This window comes from Myiozetetes cayanensis, unplaced genomic scaffold (genome assembly GCF_022539395.1).
Source record: "Myiozetetes cayanensis isolate MyiCay16 unplaced genomic scaffold, myiCay2020 scf31, whole genome shotgun sequence".
NCBI classification, from domain to species: domain Eukaryota; kingdom Metazoa; phylum Chordata; class Aves; order Passeriformes; family Tyrannidae; genus Myiozetetes; species Myiozetetes cayanensis.
The window spans coordinates 2,078,121-2,106,052 of NW_026087533.1; the positions used below are offsets into that span (position 1 = coordinate 2,078,121).

A 27,932-nucleotide genomic window follows, 5' to 3' on the forward strand; every position below is an offset into this window, starting at 1 on the left:
ACACCGTGGTGCCCAAAACTGGCCCTCCAAGCCACTTGTAGGACAGAAACAACCTCAGGGGATCCTGTGCCAGCCCAGGATTTTGTCTCTGCACAGGTGGAGAATTCCAGGCCCAGAGGGAGGACTTGAGCTGCAGGTGCTCAGCAGGAGAGCCAGGAAAAGTGCCCAGGAGGCAACTCAGTCCCTGGAGGGGGGGAGATGTGGGCACGGTTAACATGGCAAATAAAAACTGATCCCTCTGAAAGAAGCGTGACCCATAAAATACATAAACATGCCCCAGCCATAAACAGCATTTACTATTTACAGCATCAGAGCACGAGGATATTTGCCAGCTATTTGCAGCTTAAAGGATAAACAGCAGTTCCTTTGATCCTGGGCTGTTGGAAGGGTTATATTTAAAGCCATTCATGTCTCCCCAGCCCTTCACCCTTTACATCATTTGTTTTATGAAGGGCTGGAAATACCCACATTCCCAGTTACAGGGGTGCAGTAAATACCCTTTGTGGCAATGAAACAGGTTGGGATGGACCCCCCACCCCGTGCCAAACCAAAATAGAAACACTGTGGAGATAAAATACAATTGGAGCTTGGACTAAAAGGCACCTTTTTGTCCCCATTTCCCTGAGAATGGTGGGAAATGGAGCTGGGAATGCAGCTCAGGAACACTCACCTGGGAACATCAAAGGGAGCCTGAAACGGGCAAGAAATGAGGGAGAATTTTGCTAAGCCTTGGGGTTTTCTGCTGGCTGGAGGGCAGGGGAGCTGTGTTTACTACAACCAACAGCTTTGTTTGGAAGGAAATAAAAAAAAATCAACGGTAAACTACTCAGAATTTGGCTGCTTGTCCTTCCCAACCTTCTTCTTGCTCTGCTGCCTCAACCAGAGGGGCTCAGCCACCCTCCAGAGCCCTTCTGAGGAGGGTTTATGGGCCAGGGCTACCAACACTGTGCTTTTTTTAAAAAAGGGATAAAGGAAAACACAATATTTTAAAAGCTTGGAAAAGACCCCTGAGATCATCAAGTCCAAGCAGTCATCCACCAGCACCACCATGTTCATCACTGAAGCACATCCTGAAGTGCCACATCCCTGTGGATTTTGAACACTTCCAGGGCTGGGGACTCCACCACTGCCCTGGGCAGCTGTGCCAATGTGTGACCACCCTTTCCAAGAAGGCATTTTTCTTAATAACCAATCTAAACCTCCCTGGCACAACTTGAGGTGATTCCCTCTCATCCTGCCTCATGTTTGAGCTCTACTGGCAGTCTGGAAAAATCTTGAGATCCCTGAATTTTTATTTATTTTTAAATTATCCCCCCCCACCAAAAACCTTCCCATTCTTCTGGGTCATTTCCATAGAAGCCCCTCAGGGTTTTTTTGGTTTGTTGCAGTGTGAGATTTCCACTGAGATATTAAATGTAATCCCCAGGTGTTTATTGGAAATATGTAAATACAGCAGTGAAACACAGGTTTAAAATAAAAAACGTGAGCCAAACAAACTGCAGGAGTAAAATGCCAAATCCGAAACAAGGAGCTGAAAATAAAATGTCATTTTTCTTGGCTTTGCCCACCTGATCAATATTCCTGTGCAGTGTTTTGCATACAGTGATAAAGAATCTGCATTTAGAGAGTTTTATGCCTTCAGACTCGCTTGTCTGATGACAAATGAGAAGTCACCACCTTCCCCCAGCTCTAATATTGGCTGGGTTAAGATGTGCTTGGGTTTTTTTAGTGCTCTCAGGACTTAAACTGGGCTTTGCTCCTTCCTGGCCCTGGCAGATTCCACACTTCAGAGAGTGAATTTTGTCCTCAGGATTTACCAGACCAGGCAAAGGCTGTCAGTAAAATGAAGGATCCAAAGGAAGGTGCAGCACAGTGAGCAAACCGTGAGTAATTCTGGGGCATCACCTGGAGCTTTGAGGACCAGCCAGGGAAGGAAAACCAAACCCTCTGTCTTGACTGGGTGCAGAGGAAGGTGTTGGTCCTGCTGGGGAGGACAAGCTGCATGTCCTGACCACATTTTGGAATTGTTAAGGTTGGGAAAGACCTCTGAGCTCAAGTCCAACTGTCGACCCAGCACCACCACCACGTTCACCACTAAACCACGTCCTCCAGTGCCACATCCACACTTTCTTGAACACCTGCAGGGATGGGGACTCCAGCACTTCCCTGAGCAGCCTGTTCTGGTGCTTTACAGCCCCTTCCCTGAAGAAATTTTCCCAATATCCAATCTGAGCCTCCCTTGGAGCATCTTGAGGCCGTTCCCTCTCCTCCTGTCCCTGTTCCCTGGGAGCAGAGCCCGACCCCCCCCAGCTCCCCCTCCTGTCAGGGATTGCAGAGCCAGAAGGTCCCCCCTGAGCCTCCTTTTCTCCAGGCTGAGCCCCCCCAGCTCCCTCAGCTGCTCCTGCTGCTCCAGCCCCTTCCCTGGACACCTCCAGCCCCTCCATGTCCTTCTTGTCATGAGGGCCCAAAACTGACCCCAGGATTCGAGGTGTGGCCCCACCAGGAGAGTCTGAAACCCTTGACTTCAGCAGGAGCAAGGTGGGACCAGGATCTTCTGGAAGAAGGGAAGAAAGAAGAGATCTGGTGTTTAAAACCAGTAGTTTTTAAATCAGGAGACATGGCTGTGTTGGAGGAGAGGCAAACCCTCGGTGTGCCCCCCAAGAGCAGCTCTGCCACTCTGGGGCCAGCACTGGCCATTAATGGTTTGTCTGTTTATGTTGCAGCCAGGCTGGGGGAAGAGCTTTAAATGCATATTTTCCTCTTGAAAATATCGAACCCAGTGTTTTCATTTTCGGGGGCCTGGGGGAAAAAAAAAAAAAAAAGATGTTTCATATTTTCCAAATAAACAGTGCTTTTACAGAGGCAGAAATGCAGACCCTGAGCACCCAGCACACCTTTGCCCCTCACAGTATTTTCAAAGTTTTAATGTGTGCCACAAGCCCTGCTAGTGAAAATATTCACCTGAAATGTATTTATCTTCCTTTCACTAATTAACAGCAAAATGACACAGAGGAACTCTATATTTTCCTCAGCAAGAACAGCCATAGAGGCTTCATTTATGGAGGGCTCTGAATGACCCCTATTCATGGCAAGGAAGTACTGTCTGCACCAAGAGATCCTTGTCTGCAGGGCACAGTGACAGAGCAATCTCATCATGGACAGCTCTGGGGCAAATCTTCCCAAATTTTAGGCCCTTGTTTCACTTTGTTCCCTGGTAGCTGTAAATGTAGGGGTGTAGGTGTTCTACATATCTGGGGAGAAAATGTAGCTCTGTGAATAAAAACACACAGGGATAGCAGTGAATATATATATATATTTATTTATATAGATTTATATATATTAGCACTCATCAAAATCCATGATTTTATAAACACATCCATGAAAGGCTTGAATAGAGGAGTCATGTGCCTGTATGTGTGTGCAAATATACATAGTTATTTATATATATATATATATATATATAAATACATAAAAGTAATCATGTTCATCACAGAATCACAGACTGGTTGGGGTTGGAAGGGACATTGAAAGGTCATTCCAACCCCTTTGCCATGGGCAGGGACACCTTCCACCAGCCCAGTTTGCTCCAACCTGGCTTTGGACACTTCCAGGGATCCAGGGGCAGCCACAGCTTCTCATGGGCAACCTGTGCCAGGGCCTGCCCACCCTCACAGCCAACAATTCCATCCCAATATCCCATCTAACCCTGTTTTCCTTCACTGTGAAGCCATTCCCCCTTGTCCTGGCTCTCCAAGCCCTTCTAAAACTTCCCTCCATCTTCCTCGTAGCTCCTTCAGGCCCTGCAAGGCCACGCTGAGGTCACCTTGGAGCTTCTTCTCCAGGCTGAACAATCCCAATTCTCCCAGCCTTTCCTCCCAGCAGAGCTGCCCCATCCCTCCTCTGGAACATTTGCTCCTTCTGGCTAAAATTTTCCATCCAGAGATGGTTGAAAGCCTGTGATTGATGGTTTGTACCTGGGAAGACCGTGGGACAAAGCCATGCTGGTTTTGCATGAGGACCTCGCCATCTTTCAGTATTTTAATGAACACTTTGAATGTTGTTGAAAGAGTTCAGAGCAGCCTGGCAGCTTCACTAAGGACAGGTCCTTTTTTTCCCTAATCAAAGAGCTTTTCTCCACGGGAGCTCTTGGGCTCTGTTGAAGAGCTTTTGGAGTAAAGAGAGACTTTGGATAAGGGAAGAGAAACTGGGCTTTGAGTTAAAGGTGGTTTGCCTGGCACTGCACTAACACAGCTCAGATTAAATGGCTGATTGATCCAAGGGTGTGTGGCTGGAAAGGTGAGCAAAGACTAATCCATCGGAGGAGAAGGGCTTTAATCAGCTGATGGTGTAAAACAGTAGTTAAAAAGAAGAAAACAGATGCACTGCTTTGTGTCCAACCCATCATTAAATTCCTCTTACCCTGGTACCAAATCTCCCTGCTGCTCTCTCTCAAAGAAAACACTGGATTTCAGCTCAACTTGCAGCATCATCAGTCTTATTTGTTAACTCAGATTACTGGCTTTTTGTGGCAGGAGCTGCATCTCCCTCCTGTGTACAGACCTGAACGCTGCAGTGAAAACCTAAATGCAGCTCCTGATCTGTTTGTCTGTCCCGAGTTCCCTCCCCATTTATCCAGTTTGGGCTCCAGAGCCCTTTCCCCTCCCTGCTCTGCTGCACCGAGGCACAACCTCACAGAGAAGGAACTGTTCCCTGCAGGAAGAAACTTATTCTGCATCCCACACTTTCTCCTGTGCCTGCCCAAGCCTTCCTCTCCTCTTGCTCTTCCTCTGCCCCCTGAGCATTCCCCCTCAAACGAAGCCAGAGGCAGCCAAGCCCCCCAATCCCACGGGCTGGTTTCCAGCACACGTGGGGGACTGAGAGGTGGTTTGTGTGATGCTGATCCCATTCCCCCCTTCCCTGGGCTTTGCCAGAGGAAGGACACGAGCCTGACACACCACAAACCGTGGCACAGCCCAGGGTTTGTGGCCAGGACCTGCTGATTGACGGGTGAACCCCAGTTCCCCAGGGCTGGGCTCACTGGTCCCACTGTTACGGTCCCAGATTCCCCACATACCATCCCGCTGCGGCTCTTTTATAGCTTCCCATCCCCTTCCAGCAGCAATGAAGCCATTGTGGAGGGATGGGGGCAGGCAGGGCTGGACATCCCCTCCCTCCCCACCTTCAGGCAGGGTTTTCTCCCTTGTCCCTCTCCCCTCGGAGCCCCCCCCGGCACATCACACGTGTCAGGGGCTGGCTCGATGCCTCCCCGATGAAGGGCAGGTTAATACCTCTGGGCCAAGGCTCCTGCTCTCCACTCCCCATCCCGCCTCCAGCTCCTCCACAGCCATGGACAGGATTTTCTGTGCCTTGCTGCTCTCTTTACAGCTCCTCCTGCAGAGCTACGACGTGTGCGGGGCCCCTCCGCAGCCCAGAGGTGAGTGGGGAGCGGGTTCCATCCTCAGCCTCTGCCACTTGTCCCGGCACTGGCAAGGAGGAGAAGGGAGAGGGAACACCCAACATCAGCCAGGGAAGCAAAGGAGCTTTCCCAGCTGTGCTCCCAAGGCAGCAGGAGCTGGAGCTGGGTTTGCCTCTGGCTGTTAACACGACTTTAGTGTGCGCCGAGGGACAGCGAGGTGGCACCAGGTCAGCCCCAGTCCCTCTGGTCCTGGCTGGAGAAGGCCCAGGTGGGAGAAGGGCTGTCCTCTGCCTCCCAGAACTTCTCCTGTGCCTTCCAAAACTGCCCCTCTCCCCAGCTCTGCGAGGGCTGGGCTGGCCAGGAGCTGGAGGAGGAGTTGGCCAGACCCCCCCTGCTCAGTCGGGTTCACCTCCCCGGGCAGGAAGGGCTGGATGAGGTCGATGAAGTTGATGAGAGCAGAACTTTCCTATGTTTTCCTTCATCCTAAGCAAAATCCTGCTCTGTTTGACTTTCCAAGTGGGGGTGTAGGGCAGCCAGGAGGGAGGGAAGCTACCTGCTCTGTAGCTTGCATGGCTCTAATTCCCAATTAATGTCAGCAAGTGCTGGACACCCAGGGAAGGGCTGGAGGGTCTGGTCCTGGGGAGCATCTTCCAGGGGCTCCAGGGAGCCTGGAGAACTCACTGCTAGAGGAGCAGCCAAGGCCAAAGTTAACTTTTGGGTATTAAAAACATCTGAACTGGTCTCGTGACGATGCACAGCACACATTTACGGGCAGGCTGAGGGTTGTAAGGCAGGTGTGACAGGGACTTCAGAGTTATCTGCTGCTCAGGGAGGGACATTTCTGCTACACTGACCCGTTTCTCCTCAGCAATTTGGGAAGGGAGAGTTATCTTTGCTGTGCTACTGAAGTCAGGAAATTAAACAGAGCAGTCATTCAGCTCAGCCCTTCTGCCCCTGCTAAAATAAACACCTTTTAGGTCTGGGTTACTCAGCAGCTTTCCTGCTCGTTTAATGAATATGGCAAAGATGCCCTGAAAGATATTTTCTGCTAAATCAGGGCATAAAGTTCAGCTATTCCTGCATAACTCCTAGTGTGGATGTTTTTAAAAATAGAAGGAGGTTTTATTTCTGGTTTAATTCAACTTTTAAATAAACTGTGCTGAGTCAAGGTGTCAATCAGAGCAAGTGTCCTGTCTGACACCTCCTGGAAATAATCAAGGCCTGTTATCAGACAGGCTGAAATCCCACCTGATATCCCTTCTTTTCCCTTCATTTCTCTGAAATATAGTTTAGTCTCATAAAAAGAGGTTGAAAACATTATTTAGGACAAAATCACAGAGCTTTCATGCAAAAAGAAACAGATATATATCAAAATTTCTACTGGATCCAACTGTTCCTAAGGAGGAAAAACCAGCTTTTCCTCCTTGGTTTGTCAGTAAATCCAGAGGGGATTCATCAGCTACACGGGGCAAAGGGGAATCTGGGCTTTATTTCTGATTTCTGATTGCAAAGCTTGGGAGCCTTTCCCTGTCCCTTCATTTCTCACCTGGAAAACGGGCACAACCAACCCCCGGGAAAGGGATTTTCGACACTGCCAAGTGAATTTTTCCTTCCTGTGCAACGAATCAGGGTGGGAAAAATGAAAGTCATCCATATAGGGAAAGGTTATATTGCATTTCAGAGGAAATTAGAGCAGCTGACAGAGCGACCACTGCCTGCTTCCCTTCTTTAGCATCTTTAGCAAGACCTTTCCGGGAGCCAGAGGCAGAATCAGCATTAGTGTCTCTCAGGAAACAAACTTGATTATATTCTTTATGGATATTTATTTTTATCTGCCTGAAAGACTGAAAGCTCCATTAGATTTCACACCGAGGACTCGCTATAATATTTATGTCATCATTTGGAACAGATTTGTTGGCCCAAAAGCTCCCATTTAAAAATCTGTCCACAGAAATGTCCTTTATGGTATCCCTGATGTAGTGCCTGGCTGCAGAAATCAAATATTAACAGAGCATTTGATGCCCTGATAGAGACAGGGTAAATGATGGGAAAAAATTAAAAGAACAGGATGCTGTAGATCTGGTGGGGGGGGGGAAATGGGACAATTCATTTAGAAAAGCATAAAAAATATCAGCCCTTTTTTTTTATGTTTTGCCACAGTTGAAAATGAGGATGGAAAACAGCACGAAAATGGGAAATTAAAGAAATAATAATAACAATCACTCAGCTTGTTGCACTGCTAATGCTTCCTGTTCCTACCAGCTCCTTTCCACGGTGGATGGTTGTGGGGTTGGAGAGATTAACTGTCAATTAGGTGGCTTTACAGCTCTGTGCCGGGTTCTCCCTCCCCAGCTCACAGACACAAACCTGTGCTGTGTTGCAGCAGTTTATTGCCAGTGCCATTAACTGAAAAACAGGAGTTTTTCATGTTGAGGTGGTTGATTAATCTGGGATTTTGGTGCTCAGCTGAACCTGAGCTGCTGAGGGTGGTGCCTGGTTCTGGTCATGCATGATGGAGCTCCCATCTCGTTAATTAACAGCCATGTGGATGGGAGTGTCTGACATTCCATAACCCCTTCCCAGGCTTTGTTTGGTGCATAAGGGCAGGCTCAGCTTTCACCTGGGATGGGGCAACCCTGGCTGTTCATGGAGACTGGGAATGAGAGGCTGGAAAGCAGGGCTGGGAAAGGGGCCCTGGGGGGTGCCAGTTGTAAGGAAGAGATTGAGCCATTGGAGAGTGTCCAAAGGAGGGAAGGAGGATGGGGAAGGGCCTGGATTTGAAGGTGTGTGAGGACACTGAGGGCACTTGGTGTGTTCAGCTGGAGCAGAGGAGACTGAGGGGAGACCTCAGTGCAGTTCCAACTGCCTGGGCAGGGGCAGAGGAGGGGCAGGACTGAGCTCTGCTCTGGGGGAGCAGGGACAGCCCCCAGGGAATGGCTGGAGCTGTGTCAGGGCAGGCTCAGGGTGGATCTCAGGGAAAGGTTCTTCCCCCACAGGCTGGTTGGGCACTGAACAGGCTCCCCAGGGCAGTGGGCACAGCCCCAAGGCTGCCAGAGCTGCAGGAGGCTTTGGCTGATCCTCTGGGGCACAGGGGGTGACTCTTGGGGTGCAGGGCTGAGGGTTGGACTGGATGGTCCTTGGGGGTCCCTTCCAGCTCAGCACATTCTGGGATTCAGTTCACAGCTTTATCCCTCCCCCTCTTCGCTGCCCCAAGTGGATAAGATTTCATCACTGACGTTGGTGACAGCCTGGGGTGACAAGAGGTAGAGACCAAGGCTGAACACACCAAGTGCCCTCAGTGTCCTCATGTGGTTCCATCCCTTCCCCCCCTTCACTGCCTTCCTTTGGACACTCTCCAATGGCTTCAGATCTTCCTTGTATTGTGCTGCCCAAAACTGCCCCAGTGTTGCAGGTGAGGCCACCCCAGGTCAGAGCAGAGCGGGACAATCCCCTCCCTCACCCAGTGCTGCTGTCCCTGATGGCCCCCAGGACAGGCTTGGCCCTCCTGGCTGCCAGGGCACTGCTGACTCAGGGCCAGCTGGCCACCCACCAGGACTTGCTTTCCTACGAAAGGATAAAGAACATTGAGAACCATCAGGTCCAAGTGCTGTGTGAGACAGGCAGAGTCTGGTCCTGCTCATGCCCGATGGAGATCCCATGGATTGCGGTGTCCCACATTCCATAACCTATGAAAGGATTGAAGCTTCCAGCTCCTCTCTGCCCAGCCACTGCTCCACCAAGGCCACTCTCTTTTCCTTTCATTTTCCTCCTCCCTCTTGCCCCGTCCCAGGCACCCTGTGCAGGACCAAGCCCACCGACCTGGTGTTCATCATCGACAGCTCGCGCAGCGTTCGCCCGCACGAGTTCGAGAAGATCAAAGTCTTCGTGTCCCGGGTGATTGAGGGGCTGGACGTGGGGCCCAACTCCACCAGGGTGGGCGTCATCAACTACGCCAGCGCTGTCAAGAACGAGTTCTCCCTCAAGACCCACCACACCAAGGCCGGGCTCCTGCAGGCCGTGAGGAGGATTGAGCCGCTCTCCACGGGCACCATGACCGGCCTGGCCATCCAGTTCGCCATCAGCAGGGCCTTCAGCGACTCAGAAGGGGGCAGGGCGAGGTCTCCCAACTTTAACAAGGTGAGCAAATTAAAATCGAGTTTCTTTCCGTGAGAAACAGGCTGGTTTTTTGTTGTTTTTTTTTTTTTTGGAAGCTCCCTCTCTCGGAGCGGTTTGGAAAAGGGTGATGGGAGCCGAGGTGGGAGAAATAAAGGGAAGGTAGGGGGAAAAAAAAAAAGATCAGGCACATTTATAGGTCTGGTACTACCAGTTAATAGCTGTGAGGATGCTGAGAGAAATCTGAAAGTGTATTTTTGAGGTATTTACTACCCCTTGCAGGGGCTCTGGGAATTGTAGGAGTTCCAAAGAAAGATTGTGCCCATGACAATGGACCAGATGAGGGCTGTCCTGAGCAACGTGATTCCACTTGGAGGTTAATTGGCAGAGGTGGGAATCACTGGGAGGTGCAAACATCTCAATTCTTCCTGAAAACAAAGCTCAGCTTTGAGATTTAGAGAAAGAAAATTAAATTAAAAAAAAAAAATCCCAAATGTTTCAGTGCAAGGAAACATTTCTCTCCTTGAGCGCTGAGAGGCAAAAGAGACATTTACCTCTCACTGCTTCCAAAACAACCTTGTAAAAAGATTATTTCTCATCTCATTCTATGGTTGTTCCAGACGTTTAGAAGGGGCTAGAATTACCTCCAGAATTAACCTCTACTTTTACTCCTGACTCATCCTGACACCTCACACACAGCACTGCCCGTCCCTGCAGACTGAAGAGACATTTTCACTGAGCTGTCCATGAAAATGCTGGATTTTCACCTAAGGAATCTCTTCCACACCATTAAATAACCCCTTTCCTTGTGCACTGCTCTTGTCTGCTCTGCTGCCAGACAACCCACCCAACAGGCTCTTCCCACCCTTGCTCTTCCCTGTCATCCCAATCTTTGTGTGGGCAGTGGCACAAAGAGATCCAAAGCTGCTTTATCTCCTTGAAATCTTCTTTCCTGTGGACACCTAAAAAAAGTAGAATAGCAGTGGTTTTTTTTGTTTGATTGATTTCTCTTAGGCATTAAAACAAAGAAAAAAAGAAAATCACCTCATTTTTCCCTCTTTCCTTCTACCCTGGAGCTGATCCAAGAGAATCCCGGAAAGGTTGGGCTTGGAAGGGATCTCTGGAGGTCACACTGACCAGCCCCTGTGCCCAAGTGGGGCCACCCAGAGCTGGTTGCACCAGACCATGCCCAGATGGCTCTTGGATATTTCCAAGGTGGAAAACTCCACAGCCATCGGCACTTCTGGCTTCCCTGGTTATTTTTGTTTGTTTGTTTATTTTTTTCCCATTATGCCTTAAAATCTCCAGCAAGTTTTTCCCTTCTTGTGACACTCATGGTGACCCCACCACCCTCCTGGCAGGATGAACCAGGTCCTGCAGAGATTTAGGGAAGCTTCCAGAAGCCCTGGCCACGGTGCTTGCTCCTTCCCACTGCAGAAAATCCAGCAAGGACCTTGCGAGAATCCTGCTTTTCAACCACGTGGGTTTGACACCGGTCAAAACATCACATGTTCAGGGAGGTTTTGTTGTGCTTTGTGCAGCCAATGTCACCCCAGGGCAGGGAAAAGCACTGTTTGTTTCTGTAGGAGTTCAGGGAGAAGCCTGTTCAGACCTTTCTCAAAACCCACGGGGTGCCCAATTACTTTGATTTTTTTTTTTTTTTTTTGAGGCAGAACAACCAAGAAATTGTCAAATTGCTGAGCAAATCAAGGGTTTTATTTGACTTTCTGCCCAATTCTCCTTTCAGTGCTGGGAGAACATCATGTCATAGAGGGGATAAGGAGGCATCAACCCCTCATTAGCTGCTGGATTGTCCCCACACACCAGCCCTGAGGTGGGAATACCTGGGGATGCCCAGGAATCCTCTGGTGTCTCAGTTAACCAGGAATAAATCGTGCCCCCATCCCATGGGGGATTTCTGTGCCACGGAACAAACACGAGAGGGATCCAGAAAGACAGGAATTCACTGGCTGGTTAAAATCAACCCAAGATTTGACCTCGAAAAGCAGAATTTCTGAGCTTCCTTAGGGAAAAACTGCAGCTCCTGCTCAGCTGAGCCAAATATAATAATAATAATAATAATAATAAAAAGACATTTTTTTCACATTGACTCAGCCTGGTAGGGTGAATGTGGGAAAAAAATATGTGACATATGGAGGCAAAAAAAAATAAAAATAAAATCAGGATTTTCTGATTATTAAGATAATCAAATGTGATCTCAAAATCATTTTCTACCTGCTTTATTTCTTACACTCTCTCTGTATCACCTGGTCCTGGTTGTAGACCCAAACGGGCTGGCTGGCCTTGGTGCTTGGCTCATTTTCTCCCCTCGTTAATTCCTGATGCCAATTCCAGACTCTTTGCTCCCCCCTCCGAAGTTTTGTTTTCCCCATCAGCAGGTCAGAAAGCAAGGCGAATTTTGAGTCGATTTTCCCACGGGCGCATCCCGAAGATCTTCCTTTCCCCCCACGCCATCCGGGCGCGGATGCTGCTCCCAAATCACCTCCTGGGCTGTCCCTGGGGCTCAGCTTTAGCTGCGGATGCCACGTGGAGATGGAAAGGAGCTCATTAAACCTGGCAACCTGCTTTATTTGGACAGAAAATATTGGGGAAGGGGGGGACACACAAATCCCCCCAAACCCCACCTGCGTGCTGTGCCAAACACTCCGCTCCTGACAGGCGAACGCGCTCTCGGGGCGCTGTTCTCGCAGCAGAGACTCGCTAATACACCTTGTTTCCCGACAGGTTGGTTTGGAAAGGCTCTAATTGGCAGGGCAGGAGGGCTGGCAGGAGGCAGAGCAGCCTGAGCGCTGAGCCGAGGGCTCTCTCTCCTGGTAGAAGGATTCACTGCAGGGCTGGCTCTAACCCCAGTCCTCCCTTAACAGCCTCATTCCCCTCTACAGCACACACTTACTGCTCCTCCTTGTTTTGGCCACGATTAGAAGAGAGAAAATTGAATTTATTTCCTTTTTGCTCCCCCCGCTGGAAGCAGCCAGGTGTGCAATTGTGGTGCTGCCCTTCGGAAGTGCAGAGAAACAGCTGAACTTGCAGATGGGACAGATCGATATTTGTTCATGGTTTGGTCATATTTTGGAGAGAAGAAAAGCTCTGAGCAGGGCAGGGGATTGCTTTGGAAGTGCAGGATTGCTCTGGAATGGGGGACAGCCCCCAGGGAATGGCTGGAGCTGTGTCAGGGCAGGCTCAGGTTGGATCTCAGGGAAAGGTTCTTCCCCCACAGGCTGGTTGGGCACTGAACAGGCTCCCCAGGGCAGTGGGCACAGCCCCAAGGCTGCCAGAGCTGCAGGAGGCTTTGGCTGATCCTCTGGGGCACAGGGGGTGACTCTTGGGGCTGGGCCTGTGCAGGGCTGAGGGTTGGACTGGATGGTCCTTGGGGGTCCTCTCGACTCAGGATAATCAGCTGAAGGGGGGGCAGAGGGGGAAGGAGCCTCTTCCCCTGCATTCCTGCCCCCCTTGGACACGTGGGGCAGGGAAATACACTCCTGACCATCCCCAAGATGACTTTTTTCCACCCTAACCGAGCAGCTGGTGGGTCTTTTTTCATCCTCAGAAAGATGGAGAGCACACATGGCATAGAGGAGAACAGCAAATCCTGCCTCACTGACCAGCTGATGGCTCAGCCAAACTCCCTCTTCCTGCCAGATAGATTTTTTTTTTCCTGCCTTCTTGAGGTTTCTTTGCTTTCTGTATTACTGAGGGTGTTTGCTTGTGATGTGGAGGGTTTTTTCTGCTTCACAGATCACCTGCTGCTGCTGATTTTGTTTCTCCACTCTGCATTCCATCCCAGGCAGTTGCCCTGGAGTTGGCAGTGGGCTCACAATAAAACAGTTGTAAGGAGAAGTGGCAGGAGCAGATGAATTGGCAAAGAACAAGAATTAAGGTCTTGTGACAAGGTCGCTTTCAGAAGAAAAATAAGAAGGAAAAAGGACAAAGCAGCAGCAGGAGAAGGAATCTTGGAGGCTTTCCACTGGTTCAGGGCATCACCTAACCCAAGGTGAAATCCAGTTCCTGCTAAAACCAGCTGCCATTTGAATGCTGGTGTTAACAGGGGTAGGATTTACTGTGGGAGAGGGAATCAGAAATCCTGGCAGGCTCTGGCACACAGTGGGACCTGAGGCTCTTCCCCTCTCTCTGCTCCAGCTTCTCCATCTATTAAAATGTGGACAAGTCTTCAGCTCATGATGCTTCCATGACACTTCCTGAGATTCCCTGAAGTCCTGCTTTGAGTTAGAGCTGTCCTGAGTGGCAGCTGGGGGCTCATGAAGGCAAAATTTGGCTTGAACATGAGTTTGTGTAAGAAGAACTTTACCTTGGTTTCCTTAGGGCTGAGATCCACCAGTTGTCCCTTAATTAATGAAGAGTCCCAGAATGTGCTGAGCTGGAAGGGACCCCCAAGGACCATCCAGTCCAACCCTCAGCCCTGCACAGGCCCAGCCCCAAGAGTCACCCCCTGTGCCCCAGAGGATCAGCCAAAGCCTCCTGCAGCTCTGGCAGCCTTGGGGCTGTGCCCACTGCCCTGGGGAGCCTGTTCAGTGCCCAACCAGCCTGGGGGAAGAACCTTTCCCTGAGATGCCACCCTGAGCCTGCCCTGACACAGCTCCAGCCATTCCCTGGGGGCTGTCCCTGCTCCCCCAGAGCAGAGCTCAGGGACCTCCGTGTGGTTCCACCCATCCCTTCCCTCTCCACATCCACCCCCCAAGGTGTCTCTGCCCCAGCAGTCGCCCATGGGGTGTCCAACACGTGCCCTCCCTGTGCAGGTGGCCATCGTGGTGACTGATGGGCGTCCCCAGGACGGGGTGCAGGACGTGGCCGCCCGGGCCAGGGCCGCTGGCATCGAGATCTTCGCCATCGGGGTGGGCAGGGTGGACATGCACACGCTGAGGCAGATCGCCAGCCAGCCCCTGGACGACCACGTGGACTATGTGGAGAGCTACAGTGTCATTGAGAAGCTGACCCAGAAGTTTCAAGAAGCTTTCTGTGGTAAGTTCTTGTCACCAGCCCCCAGGGTTCCCAGCACGGGGCTGTGCCAGCTTTTCATGGAGACATGGAATGGTTTGGGTTGGAGGGACCTGAGAGACCATCTAGTTGCACCCCTTGCCATGGGCAGGGACACCTTCCACCAGCCCAAGGTTGCTCCAACCTGGCCTTGGACACTTCCAGGGATCCAGGGGCAGCCACAGCTTCTCTGGGCAACCTGTGCCAGGGCCTGCCCACCTCAGAGTGAAGATTATTTCTAGTCCTGGCTGTGCCTTGTCAAAAGTCTCCTTGCCTCCTGTAGCTGCTCTGTCCAAGAGCAGTGACCTGGATGTTTGTCTTGTGGCAGAGTGGATTTAGTTCTGGGACAATACCCTGCTGTGGGTGGGCTCAGTCAGGTCTGGGTGGGGAAGTCTTGGCCTGGGCTCTGATTTAGGGCAGATATCCTGAGCTGTGAATGGGTTGAGCTGGGTCTGGGTGGAAAAGTGTTGGCCTGGGCTCTGATTTTAATCCCCATTTTTCTTTCAGTGGTGTCTGACCTGTGTGCCACTGGAGACCACGACTGTGAGCAGATCTGTGTGAGCACCCCAGGGGCCTACAAATGTGCCTGCAAGGAGGGCTTCACCCTCAACAACGATGGCAAGACCTGCAGTGGTGGGTGATGGTTCCCACTTGCCCTGAGCAGGGCTGGGAGCTCAGTGGGATGGGGGGACAGGACTGGGCCAGAGCATCTTCTGTTCAGAGCAGGCAGAAAAGGAAACCATGCACTTACAGACTTTTATAATATATAATTTTAAAATCATTTTGAAAACATTGCTCTGAACTGTTGTTGGGTTTTGATGGCTTAAACCTATTTCCTTAGCCATTCAATGGCACTCAGATTATATTTTCCCACATAATTAATTGGGGGCTCTGTTGCTGTTTTCTCCTGCCCTCTTCTCACGTGTTTCCTCAGCTTGCAGTGGTGGGCTGGGATCTGCCCTGGATCTTGTCTTCCTCATCGATGGCTCCAAGAGTGTGAGGCCTGAGAACTTCGAGCTGGTGAAGAAATTCATCAACCAAATCGTGGACTCGCTGGAGGTGTCGGACAAGCAGGCCCAGGTTGGGCTGGTTCAGTACTCCAGCTCTGTCAGGCAGGAGTTTCCCCTGGGGCAGTTCAAGAACAAGAAGGACATCAAAGCAGCAGTGAAGAAAATGTCCTACATGGAGAAAGGGACCATGACAGGCCAAGCTCTGAAGTACCTCGTGGACAGCTCCTTTGCCATCGTCAATGGGGCCAGGCCGGGGGTGCCCAAGGTGGGCATTGTGTTCACTGATGGGAGGTCACAGGATTATATCACAGATGCTGCTAAAAAAGCCAAAGACTCAGGTGGGTCTCCTGAATTCTTGTTTCTCCCTTAGATCAGGTGCTGCCTCGTGTATCAAACCCAGGATTCTTTCCCTGGAGATGCCTCTTCCTTAGGACACAAACAGCTTCCAACAGGGCGTGTGGAGATATCTCCTGGCTGTGCTTGGGTGCTCATAAAGAACTTGGAGCCACCCTGGCTGGGCTCCAGGTGCACCTTGGTTTGCCAGCAGCTGGTTTTAGTCCCCTTGGGGTCTTTGGTTTAAGTCTGCTGGAGGTGTTTCTGCTGGGCAGGGAGGAGTTTGCCACCCTTGGGATGGGATGGGATGGGATGGGATGGGATGGGATGCACACCAGTCATGCTAAATGACACACAAATGCCAAGGAAACTGAGGATGCCCCATCCCTGGAAGAGTCCAAAGCCAGGCTGGAGCAACCTGGCCTAGTGAGGGTGTCCCTGCCCATGGCAGGGGGTGGAATCAGAGGCACTTTAAGGTCCTTTCCAGCCCAAAACCATTCTGTGATGCTGTGATTTGTCTGAGGGTGGCAGTGAAATCCAGCTCAGCCTCAGTGGCACACGTGGTGAGGCGAAGATGACCCTCAGAGAGCCCCTTGGAGAGTAACAGGAGCTGCAGGACCAAGTGTGGCTTGGCTGTCTCAGCCCTGGGGGCCAGGAAAAGGAAAATAAAACAGTAACCAAAGCAGAAATGCAGGTTAAGAAGTAACTCTGCACTACCTGGCACACTCGTAAGAAACTTTATTCAGCTTCTCTTGTTTAGCAAAAGTGCAGAGTGGCCACATATTGATACATTAATAGGCCCAAACCCCATAAAATATTAATACCTCGAGATGTGCCCCTCTGCTGACCTGCTGAGCAGGTTCCAGCCTCTGCCATCCCTGTGGCAAACGGGCACAGCCCTTGTGAACTCACTCATGAATTGCTGAATCCTCTCCTGCCTTTTAACTTCGGGCTCCAACCACTAGATGGGACTAAGGGCCAGCACATCATCACAGAGGTCAGGGACGAGCTCTGGGAGGCCGATGTTTACAGAGCAACTCGGCATGTTATGCTCTTATAAACCAGAAGGTTCCTTCTAAACTGCATTTATAGAATTTATTCCCCTGTGATGATAAAATTTTATGCCTCGTTTCTTCCTCCTCTCTTGACCCCGCGAGGAAATCTCCAGTCTCTGTCCAGGAGTTGTTTCTGTGGGAGGAATAACAAGGAGCTTATAAGGAGACTCCAAACTTGTTCTTTGAGTTTAACTTGGAGAAACAAACAGATATTGGATACAGCCAGAGCTGGAAAGACAAGGCACAAAGGGGAAGAGGGGGAAAGTGTTACCAGGACAAGCTCAAGCAGCGCTTGGAAAACGCTCTCAGGGATTGCTGGGGTGTCTGTGCAGGGCCAGGAGTTGGACTGGATGAGCCTTGGGGGTCCTCCAAGCTCAGGGTGTTCTGTAATTCCTATTTTGAACCTGGGCTTAATTGGTATCATCACCCAAAATGGGCAAACTGCACTTTGGTTCAGCAGAAACGAAGTTTAAGGCAGAAAAGCACAACAGCTGGACACGTAATCTTAACTCCCAGGGTGTGCTGCTCTTGGCAGATGGGTTGCAATTTTAGGGGGAGACTCAGCTCCAGCTTTGCTGGCTGACCTGGCTGGAAGGAGCTGGGATAGTAAAGATGAAGGGGTTAATTCACCAGTTACAGCTGGTAAGTGTGGGACTGGGGGTGCAGAAGGGGTGGTCCCATCCCAGCTCCACGTCCCCCTGACAGGATCCCGTTGCTCCCAGGCTTTAGGATGTTTGCTGTGGGGGTTGGCAACGCCGTGGAGGATGAGCTGAGGGAAATCGCCTCAGAACCAGTGGCTGAGCACTATTTCTACACTGCTGACTTCAGAACCATCAGCAAGATCGGGAAGAAGCTCCAGATGAAGATCTGTGTTGGTGAGAGTTGGGGGACTGGGGAGAGAAGGGGGGGTTTTAAGGCTGGGAAGCAGAAGGACAAAAATGCCCTTTCAGGTGGGTGTTGCAAAAAGCTCTCTGTTCTCACTGTGTTGAGTTGGGAGGTGGAAGGATCAGGAGACATCAGTTTTGGGTGGTGACCTGCAAAGCAACCCCTACACCTCAGCCTTCCCAACTCTCCCAAACTCCCTCTCCTTCCCTTTTCCTCCACCTTTCTCCCCTTCTCTGCCTTTCTCCTCAGAAATGACGAACTCAGGCTGTGCCACCTCCTGAGAGCAGCCAGAAGGTGCAGAAGGAAAGAAGAGAAGCCAAGACTCGATTTATTTGGCTTAATTCACAAAACTGAAGCTTTCTAACCACTGGCTGCTTCTCCAGGTTCCTAAAGATGGGACTTCCCTTTCCTCTAAGAGGCTCCAGTGGAAAATTACACTGCTTATGGTTAATTAAAACATTTAATTTGAGAAGTTTTTTTGAAGAAAAAAAAAAACAGGCTCTGTGTCTGCAGAGAGGCAGCTTTGCAAGGCTGAGACTTTCATGGCTCCTCTAAAAAGTAGGAGTCAATCCAAGGACAAAGTGATGGGAGCTGTGTCAAAAAAAAAACCCAACAAACCCCAATATATTGTATTTAAACATCTTTCAAGAAAGCAAACACATTTAGGCTTCAGCATTCAAAAAAAGCAGATTTTAGAAAGAGTATTTGTTTGCAAAAAAAATTAAAAAATCAATTTGGGTAAATATATTAATATTTGAGTATTTAAAAGCAAAAAAAAAAAAAAGAAAGGGAAGGAAATATTTACATTTGTTTGATTTCCAGTGCCAGCTTGTATTTATCAACAGATGGCCAGAAATCTTCTGGTAATATCCAGCTTCAGTTTACTCAGGATTTGTGGTTTCATGTAAGGGATGTCCTTTCCTTTAAAAAGTCTTACTCTTGTTTACTCCTTCCATTTCCTTTCTTTTCCCAAATATTTTGTACTCCTTTTTTTTTTTTTTATCCTTTTTACCCCTTTTTACTCCCATTCCAGTTAATTTTGCTTGAAGAATTTGTGGAAATTATGGACACAGGTTAACAAACTGATTAATGCACGTTCCTCCAGCCACTCAAGGACTGGAAAACTGAAGCAAAGTTCAACCAACCAGGGCCTCCAATTTTTATTTGATGGTACTGGGGAGGTGGTTTTGAGCACCACGTTTGGTCAGATTCAACTTTTGGGGGCAAACTTTAAGCAGCAGCAGAAGAGCTCAGTGGGTTTTTAGGGAAGTGGAAACCCAGGAGAGATTTTCCTACACAGAGCCTGATGAGAAAATGTGACATTCTCTGGTCATCTGAGAGCCAGAAGTGATCAGTCAGATAATTAGAAGGGATGATAATTTGATTTCCTTCCTCTTTCTGACAAAGAATTGCTTTATTTCACTGATCTCAGTGATTCTGATTAAACCCTTTTTTTTGGTACCACTGAACTCATCTTCTTGACATTCTGCTCCACAGAGGAAGATCCCTGTGAATGTAAATCCATCCTGAAGTTCCAGACCAAAGTTGAAGATCTCATCAATTCCCTGCAGCAGAAATATATCCTTTGGGAGCTGAGTTTGTCCAGTTGTCCTTTGGGAGTTGGGTCGTGGTTCCTGATGGGACCAGAGGGGAAATTCCACTCCCGGGGGGAAGGAGGTTGGGAAAGAAGCTGGAAACAAGACTTTGGGGTTGTTGGATGTGGCATTTCATGCTCTGGTCTGGTTGACAAGGTGGGGATTGGTCAATGGTTGGGTTTGATGACCTTGGAGGGCTTTTCCAACCTTAATGGTTCTGTGATTCTGTGAAGATGGGCCATTTATGAGTCTGGATAATTCAGCTGGATGCATCCAATAGTCAGGTCCAAACCAGGCTAAAACTCAGTTCTAGGAGATAAAACTCTCATGTAGCTGCTCAGTGCAAACATCTCCAGTAGAGTGAGCTGGATCCCACCTCAGCCAAGTTGTTGGGACTGCATTTTTCACAGATAAGGTTGAAAGAGAAACAAGAAAACAAACAAACAAAAAAAAGTTGTGAGGAAGCTTCAAACTTCTCCTGCAGGGAGGAATTTGTGAAGCCTCACACGGGGCTGGGGAGGTTTTTCACTGCTGAGAAGGAGGAGAGGGTGTAATTTTAACAGCAGTGCTCTGATTTATTCACACATTTCCGTGCTTTGCTGTGTCACTTTTTGCATGGTTTCGTTTCTACTCTTTACGTCAAACCGAGCGAAATCCATGACTGGTGTTCTGCCAAAGGTCACAGGAAAGCAGCAGTTCTCACCCAGGGTGTTGCTGCTCCCGGGCCCATCAGCAAAATCAATTAGTGAAACGAGCAGAAAATTGCTACGGCTCGCTTTGTGACTCCAGGAAAAGCACCTGGCTCCTCTCTCCAGGCTGCCCAGGGTCAGGAACTCCCTGTCAGCCACTCCAAACATTTCCCCAGTGCTTCTCCCAGGTTTTGCTCCTCCCGACAAAGGTGTGTGTGACAGGGGTGTGTGCAGAGCCATTTCCTACCTTCGGCAAAAACTCAGCAGCCTGAGAAGTTGTGGATGTGCCAGAGTAGGTGAGAAATTCCCCGTGCTCTCAGCAAGGCAGCACCATCCCACTCCTTATCAGTCAGGGAAGGACTGGGGAAAGGAATCGTGGAATCACAGAGTGGTTTGGGTTGGAAGGGACCTTAAAAATCATCCAGTTCCACCCCCTGCCATGGGCAGGGACACCTCCCACCAGCCCAGGGTGCTCCAACCTGGCCTTGGACACTTCCAGGGATCCAGGGGCAGCCACAGCTTCTCTGGGCAACCTGTGCCAGGGCCTGCCCACCCTCCCAGGGAGGGATTTCTTCCAAATATAATCTAAATCTGTCTTCATTCCCAACGTGCAGTGTCATTTTTCCTCCTTAACTCCTGCCCACTGGAAGCCGTGGCAAAAAGGATCGAAGCCCTGGAGAACAAGATCATCTAAAGTCCCAACACAGAGGGTTTTTTACCTCCTTCCTAGAACTCCTCCACTTGTCAGGGAGGGCAGCTCAGCCACAGAGCTCTGGCCAGCTTGTATTCGAGTCCTAGAATAACTGCATTTGTTTAAAAGGGAAGAAATATAAAAGTAGAGCATTGTATAATGGGCAGAGCACTGTGTGTTGCATCATGTAGAGTGCATATATTAGAAAAAAAAAGAAAAAAAAAACAAACCTGGAAAGATTTGTTTTTGATTTAAAGCTTAATATATATATAGGTGTTGATAAGTCCTTGATGATGAGTTCTGTGAATCCTCGCTGTGTTCTTCTGCAGCTTCTGTTTCTGTGCATGAGATAATTTAATTTAAAAGTCAAAGTGACTTCGGATCACCTCAGATGCTGAGTGGAAAATGCCAAAGCTGATCACCCTGCTGCTGTGAGCACCACGAGTGTGGCAGCAAGTGAAGTGCAGCAGCGAGCCCTGAGCGTGAGCTGCAGGTGGGATGGGCTGGGCTGGGTTTATCCAGGGCTGTTGAACAGCAGAGCAAGAGAAAAGCTCGGCTTTCCCAGCCAGTGGATGGAGCTCCTGCTCTGGGGGAGTCCTGACAATGTGCAATGTGTGTGACACCAGCCCCTGTCCCCAGCACCAGCCCGGATGTCTCTCCACGTCCTCAGCTGGAGCTTCAAAGCATCATCAGCACCTGAAACACAGGGAAGTGCTGCTGGAGCTGCCCAGGGGAGAGGTGACTCCACTGCTGTGTCATCCAGAGCCTCCCTGGCTCCTCCTCATCCCACAGAGTCACAGAATCCCAGGATGGGTCGGGTTGGAAAGGGTCCCCAGCGGCCCCATCTGCTCTCCCAACCTCCCTCCTCCAAGCAGGGCCATCCCAGAGGGCAGGGCACAGCTGGTTCCCACACCCCTAAGCACCTTCAAAGCCACCAAGTTCATCTCAAGACCTTTCAGACTCTCCCTCCTGTCCCTGGATTCCCCAGCACTGGCAAAGACAAAGCAGCAACGTGGACTGGAAGCCCCTCAGACCTGCCTGTCTCCTGCAGCTGTAGCCTGGAATTCAATCCTGGGAGGAAGGGGGGGGGCCCTGGTGACCCATGGGATGGTCACACACTTTGGGTGTTGGGTTTGGAGAGGGGGGGGTGGAGGAAGGGTGTTATGGTTTTATTTTTTGTATCAAAATATTTATACTTGAGACTCTGTGAAAAGCTTTTCAGAACGACTCGGCCTGTTCAGAAATCGTGTTTGGGGAGGGGGGAGGAATATTAAATGTTTGCTGTGAATTTTAAAATGAATTTCTTCCTCTGTGTGCTTATTGAGGTGGTTGCCTGACAACACCAGCTCTCAAGAGTGGGGAGGAAAACCCTCTTCAACTCATGTCACAACCTCTTATTTCAATGCAAGAGGAGAAATGGGTCCATGGAGGAAGCCAAACCCTTCTCTCAAAATGAAAAAAAGCATCTTTTCTAATAAAAATCATTATACTCTTGATGTGCAGGAACGAATCAAGCATTAACTCAAGGACTGCAGTCAGTTCTTGAAAGCAAAACCTCAGCCTCTCAGCCAAATCCTGAGTACCCCAGAATCCAGGGGAACCTCCCCCCCAACTCCTGAACTGCTAAAGAGAAGATTCCTCTTTAATTTTACACACATACAATCTAGAGCTCCAAGATTAATGTTAATTGGTGTTGAGAAAGGGATGCACAGGGTGCACTTGTCAGGATTATCCAAAGGGCACATTTAGTACAACGAAGCAGCACCTGAAACTTCTTTTAATAAATCTTTATAAATTATAATAACCCCTTCAGATATGCAACTAACCCTTAAACACCTCACCCAGGGTGAGAGGATCCCCTCTACTGCCCTGCAAGGAATCCTCTGCCAAGTTGTCGTGGTTTTGCCCACCAGCCCATCCCTGGGGCTGAGGATGGTTTTGTCCAGGTGATTTCCGGACAAAAAACCAATCAAAAAGTTCAGTGACGCCTTTGCTAATTACATCTTTAAGAAAAGGGAAGAGAAGGTTGTTGCGCAGTTGAAATTAAGAACAGCAGCCATGTAGAAGGGTAGCGGGCCCGAGGAGGGCCAAGGCCCCCTCCTCCCCAGCTTGGGCCGGGGGTGGGGGGTAGGTGTAGCACTGAAGCCTCCCTTCTCTCTTGTGAGAGAGTGAAGAAAAAAAAAGGTTTAAAAGACAAACTGCTTAGACGAGAAACCGCTGCAGAAGAATTCCAGCCATGAGATAACAGGATTTTCAAGGTCAAGGCTGGCAGCTGAAACTGCAACAGGAGAGAGAAGAAAAGTTCGAAGGGGGGAGAGCTGCTTTTTCTCCCTTTTCGCTCTCCCTCCCTTCAGCAGGGTAAAGACTGAAAAATAAAACCCTGCCACCTGTAGAAGTTTGTTGGGGTGAAGAGACCCCCATGCGGCTCACAGAGGAGCTTGTGGATGCACCAGAGATTTGTGACTTTAACAGAGAAAGCCTTATGCTGGAGTAAAAGCGGCTCAGATGAGGCAGAGTCCTGTTAAAGACTTTGTGACCCTCGAAGGGATCAATGCTTATGCTGGAGCGAGACGGCTCAGATAAGCTTGGGATCTCAGTGAGAGATCCATGCTGCTGCTGTTGAAGATTTATGACCCTGACGGGTATTAGAACCTACGCTGGAACACAAAACGGTTCAGGTAGGGATGTTGGGATCCATGTGTGGGATCCGTGCTGCTGGTGCTAGAGAGAACCTACGCTGGAGCAGAAAATGGCTCAGGTGGGATATTGGGATCCGAGTAAGGGATCCAGACTGGACCCATGCCGAGAAGTCAATCAAGGACTGTTCTCCCATGGGGAGGGACCTCCATAGGGAAACAGGGGTGAACTCTTAAACCATTATCCCCTGTAACCCTGTGGAAGAAGATCCATAGTAAGCAAGTGTCCCCTTGCAAGCCTATGGAAGGAGACCCTTCGGGACCTGGGTAACCCTCAACCTTCGGTTTTAACCCAGGAGGGGGGTAGGTCCAACCCTGGAGGCCAACACAGAATAAGAGAGAGATAAAGAAGTTCCAACTGCGACGAAAGTGCTGCAGAGTTACTAAAGAGAGAGAGAAAGAGCTGGAATTCTGAGAACAGAAAAAGACTGCTTCTCCTCCTTGGACTGATATAAAGGGAAGTGGGGGGGGAAAAGTATCTTTTGTAAATACATAGTACCTTTTACTCAAATAGAATTGTTGTAAATATAATTCTTTAATTTTAGTTTATTAATAATAAATACTCATACCTTTTTTTTTAATTCAGTCTCTTTTTGTCTGCATAAACCTTCTCTCAGCTGATAATAATTGTATGGGGTGCAAAAGTAAATTGAACCAGGACAAAACCACGACACAAGTCATCACAGAATCCCAGAATATTCTGAGTCGGAAAGGACCCACAAGGATCATCAAGTCCAGATCCTGGACCTCTTGAGACCAAAATAAGAATCCAACTCTTAGGTGGTTTATGTGGAATCACTTCCCACTATACCCATAATGGGAGCAGAAAAACCTCCTCAGGAAGCAGAAGCAGCTTCTGAATGTTCTGATTATCAGGTTTTTTTGATCAGACCCTCAAAAACTGAGCTCCTGCCACAGAGCACAACCTCACCTGGGGTTACAGCCAAGTGATAATGAAAGGGGGGCTGAGAGAAAGGAGGGGACAGATTTGGTGACAACAGGACGAGGGGTGATGATTCTAAACTAAAAAAGAGTAGATTCAGAGCAGATAGATGGAAGAAATTTTTTATGGGTTGCCCAGAGAAGCTGTGGCTGCCCCTGGATCCTCAGTCTAACAGCTGATCAGAGGCAATTCCCTTCCATCTGATAAGATGACAACAGCATTATTTTCCTTTTTATTTTCAGCTCTAATCACTTTGCCCATCATGGAAATGAGCTCCTGTAGTTAATTTCCTTCTGTGCCTCTTTATTCTTGAAACGCTTTAAAAGCAAAATTTAATCGCCCCAGGAGCTGAAAGATGGATTTGATTTTAATTCGTGGCGTGGAAATATCTACATGTTAAGATATTGCTGTTGTCATTCTGCAGTTTAAGCTGTTTGCCTGACTTTTTCAGGTGATGGGATAAGTCCCTGTAAATTGGGGGGTTGGATTTTTGCCTCCACCACTCAGCCCACCTCGCCCACTGCCAGTTTAACCCAACAGCTCCCAGAAAACTCATTTATGTGGGGAGCAAAACAATCCCCAGCCTTTTTTTAAGGAGGCTGATCCAGGTGGGACCGTGCCTGGTGGGGGCAGTGACTCAAATTGGGATGTGAAGGGAATTTCTCCAAACCTCTGGGAGATGTGGAGCCTTCCTAAATTATTAAACCCTCCATCCTCCCATCCCATCCATCAAGAAACAGTCTCCACAGTATATCCATTTATATACCATAAATACATTTAATACATATATATATTTATTATTTAGAAGTATATATAAATTATATAATTTTATATAACTGTATAACTTTATAGAATTTAATTACAATATTAATATACTGATCATAGTGTCATATCTTGATATTGTAATAATTATATAACATTACATAATATGTAATTATATCTTGTATTATATATTATAATACATATAAATATTTATGTATAATCTCCATAGGTATATATATAGAGAATATATACATATTTATATATATATATATACACCATATATATAGTATATTTCTCTATACCATGGTCATTAATCATTGAAAACCTCAATCCAAGCCAAACTTCTGCCATCACCAGCCCCTCCTTCTCCCAGCAAAATCCTCCTCAAGGAACACTCAGGGAGGGCCACAAATCGTAAATAAATAATAATAATAAACTAAAGCAACAGAAAAGAAAGCTTTTCCTCCCGGTGGCTGAGGGGCCCCAGAATTGCTTCGGTAACTACTATTGTGGTTTGTGTCACAGATAAAGCAGAACTAAACTAATTAACAATTATTTTTCCTCCCCTGGCTTCAAACAACAGGAGAGCTCCTGCCTCTCCGTCGTCAATTAGTCACCGGGTTGGGATAGAGGCTTTTGCCGTGGTAATTAGGCTTCATTAAGGGATTGCCACCGGCCAGCGAGATGGGAACCATCTCCACCCGCCTCTCTCTGCATTTTCTCGCGGCTCATCGCAGGCTTATCTTGCAAACAAAAGATGCCTCTCCCAGTGAACACTTGCAGGTTCCGAGCCCTGGAGTGATGGATTTGTGGAAAAGCTCCTGCTGGAGGCTGCGAAATGAACCTTCTGCAAGACCTGGGGCTTCTTCTCCCTCTCTTTGCTGCTGCATCCTCAGCTCGCCCAGAGAGGTGGGAGATGCCACGGGCCTGGAAACATCCAAGATCAGCTCAGATGGGGCTCTGAGCGACCTGATCTGGGTGGAAGTGTCCCTGCTCACTGCAGGGGGTTGGACTTGATGACCTTCCAAGGTCCCTTCCAAGCCAAACCGTCCCGTGATCCCACACAGGAGCAGCCCTTCCCTCCAAATCCCACCTTCCTTCAGATCCTCTGGCAAGATAACTGATAAAATCGAGTCCCTTTGGGTGTGGAAAACATCCTTTTCCACTTTTTCCTCCCTTCCCCTCACGTGCTGAGCTGAAATCCTGAAGCCTCCCAAAGGCAGGAGGAAAGCTGAGCCTTCCAACCGGGCTCTTTTGCCAACACCAGCCCTCTGGGGAAGCGATTTTCTCCTGCAGGTCCTTGAGATTAGAACACAGGGCCATTAGTAATCAAATAAAAACAAGTGCTTTCAGTTAAACCGAGGGCTCCTAGCTTGGTAACATCCTTCAGTGGCAATTTGTAACATTAATGTGGTGTAATTGCTGCTAATGAATGGGTAGGTAGCAGACCAGTTATTATTATTATGATGATGATTTTTTTCTCCAAGCAACATCAGGCCCTGAAACCTGTCTCAGGCTCTCTGAATTTACTGCTCCTGGTGAAAAGCCTCTTCTTGGTCCTCTGAGGTAACTCAGGGAACAGACAGTTTAAGGTGCTTTGCTAAATTTATGTTGTGCAAATGATTATTTCTCATTTTATGTCCAACTTGGGAAGAAGCTCCAGCAAAGCAGAGTCACCCTCCCCTGTGTAACTCCTTCAGTGATGGACTTGTCAGGGATCAAAGCTCTGGCAGTAAATTGTAAGTGGCTTTTATACTTCAGATAGTAGTTTGGATTTATCTGGTTTTTAATCAGCAATCATGGCAGGAACTGTTCTTGGTGGGTTTTACAGTTGCTGTAGAATTTCGTGGACTCTCCTGTTGGACCTTCCAGAAAGGCAGGTATAAAGTTAAGCTAATAAATTATTATTATAAAGTTATTAAACCGCCTTCCCCGGGGGAAATCACTCCCTGACCTTTCATGCACCTTCAGAGCAACCACCTGACACTCCTGGATTTATCACTGGACCCACAAATTGGCCACAGGGCCTCACCAGTTAATGGGAGGAAAGTAATTACTGGTGCTCCATCCAGAGCTGATAGCAAGGGCTGCTTTGGGAAATAAAGGATTAATTTCAAACGTGTGGGTAGGAGATCTTGATAGCAGCAGGTGTGAGGGGAAAGAAAATGTAAGGGAGATGTAAATTGGGGGAGGGAGATACAACAGTGGAAGAGGAAGGATATTTGGAGCTAAAGTGTGATTTTTATAGCAGGTGATGGACGTTTCTCAGACCCACAGGCCATTTCCTTCTGGAAACAAGTGAACAACTCACAGAGAGAAGGCAGTGACAGCAAGATGCTTTTTTTTTCATGTCCCCAAAATCCGAGTGCTCCTCTAGGTGGGCACTGGGGGTTTGGAGGGCAGGGCTGGTTCCACCCTCCCACTTTGTGGGCATCAAACTTCACCACAGGAGCTTTTACCAAACCCCCAGTTTGTCCAAATCCACAGCCCATCCTGCAAAACTCCATCAACTCCTTATTTCTGACTGGAGATAAGAAAGAGGGTTTTTACAGGCAGGCCCTGGCACAGGCTGCCCAGAGAAGCTGTGACTGCCCCTGGATCCCTGGAAGTGTCCAAGGCCAGGTTGGAGCACCCTGGATGGTGGAAGGTGTCCCTGCCCATGGCAGGGGGTGGAACTGGATGATTTTTAAGGTCCCTTCCAACCCAAACCGTTCCATGCTAACTCCAGACG

General features: G+C 48.8%; 2 protein-coding genes across 2 annotated transcripts in view; one reads left to right on the forward strand and one right to left on the reverse strand.

Moving 5' to 3' along the window:
• EPB41 (erythrocyte membrane protein band 4.1) overlaps positions 1-27,932 on the reverse strand; it is a 777,038-nt gene that overhangs the window by 80,513 nt on the left and 668,593 nt on the right. The gene's annotated exons all lie outside the window — the stretch shown is intronic.
• Positions 5,347-20,803, forward strand: MATN1 (matrilin 1). The gene is made up of 8 exons (XM_050326205.1): positions 5,347-5,434; positions 9,207-9,553; positions 14,305-14,527; positions 15,050-15,175; positions 15,477-15,890; positions 17,663-17,815; positions 19,323-19,403; positions 20,754-20,803. The coding sequence occupies exons 1-8, from the start codon at positions 5,347-5,349 to the stop codon at positions 20,801-20,803; spliced, it is 1,482 nt and encodes a 493-aa protein (XP_050182162.1).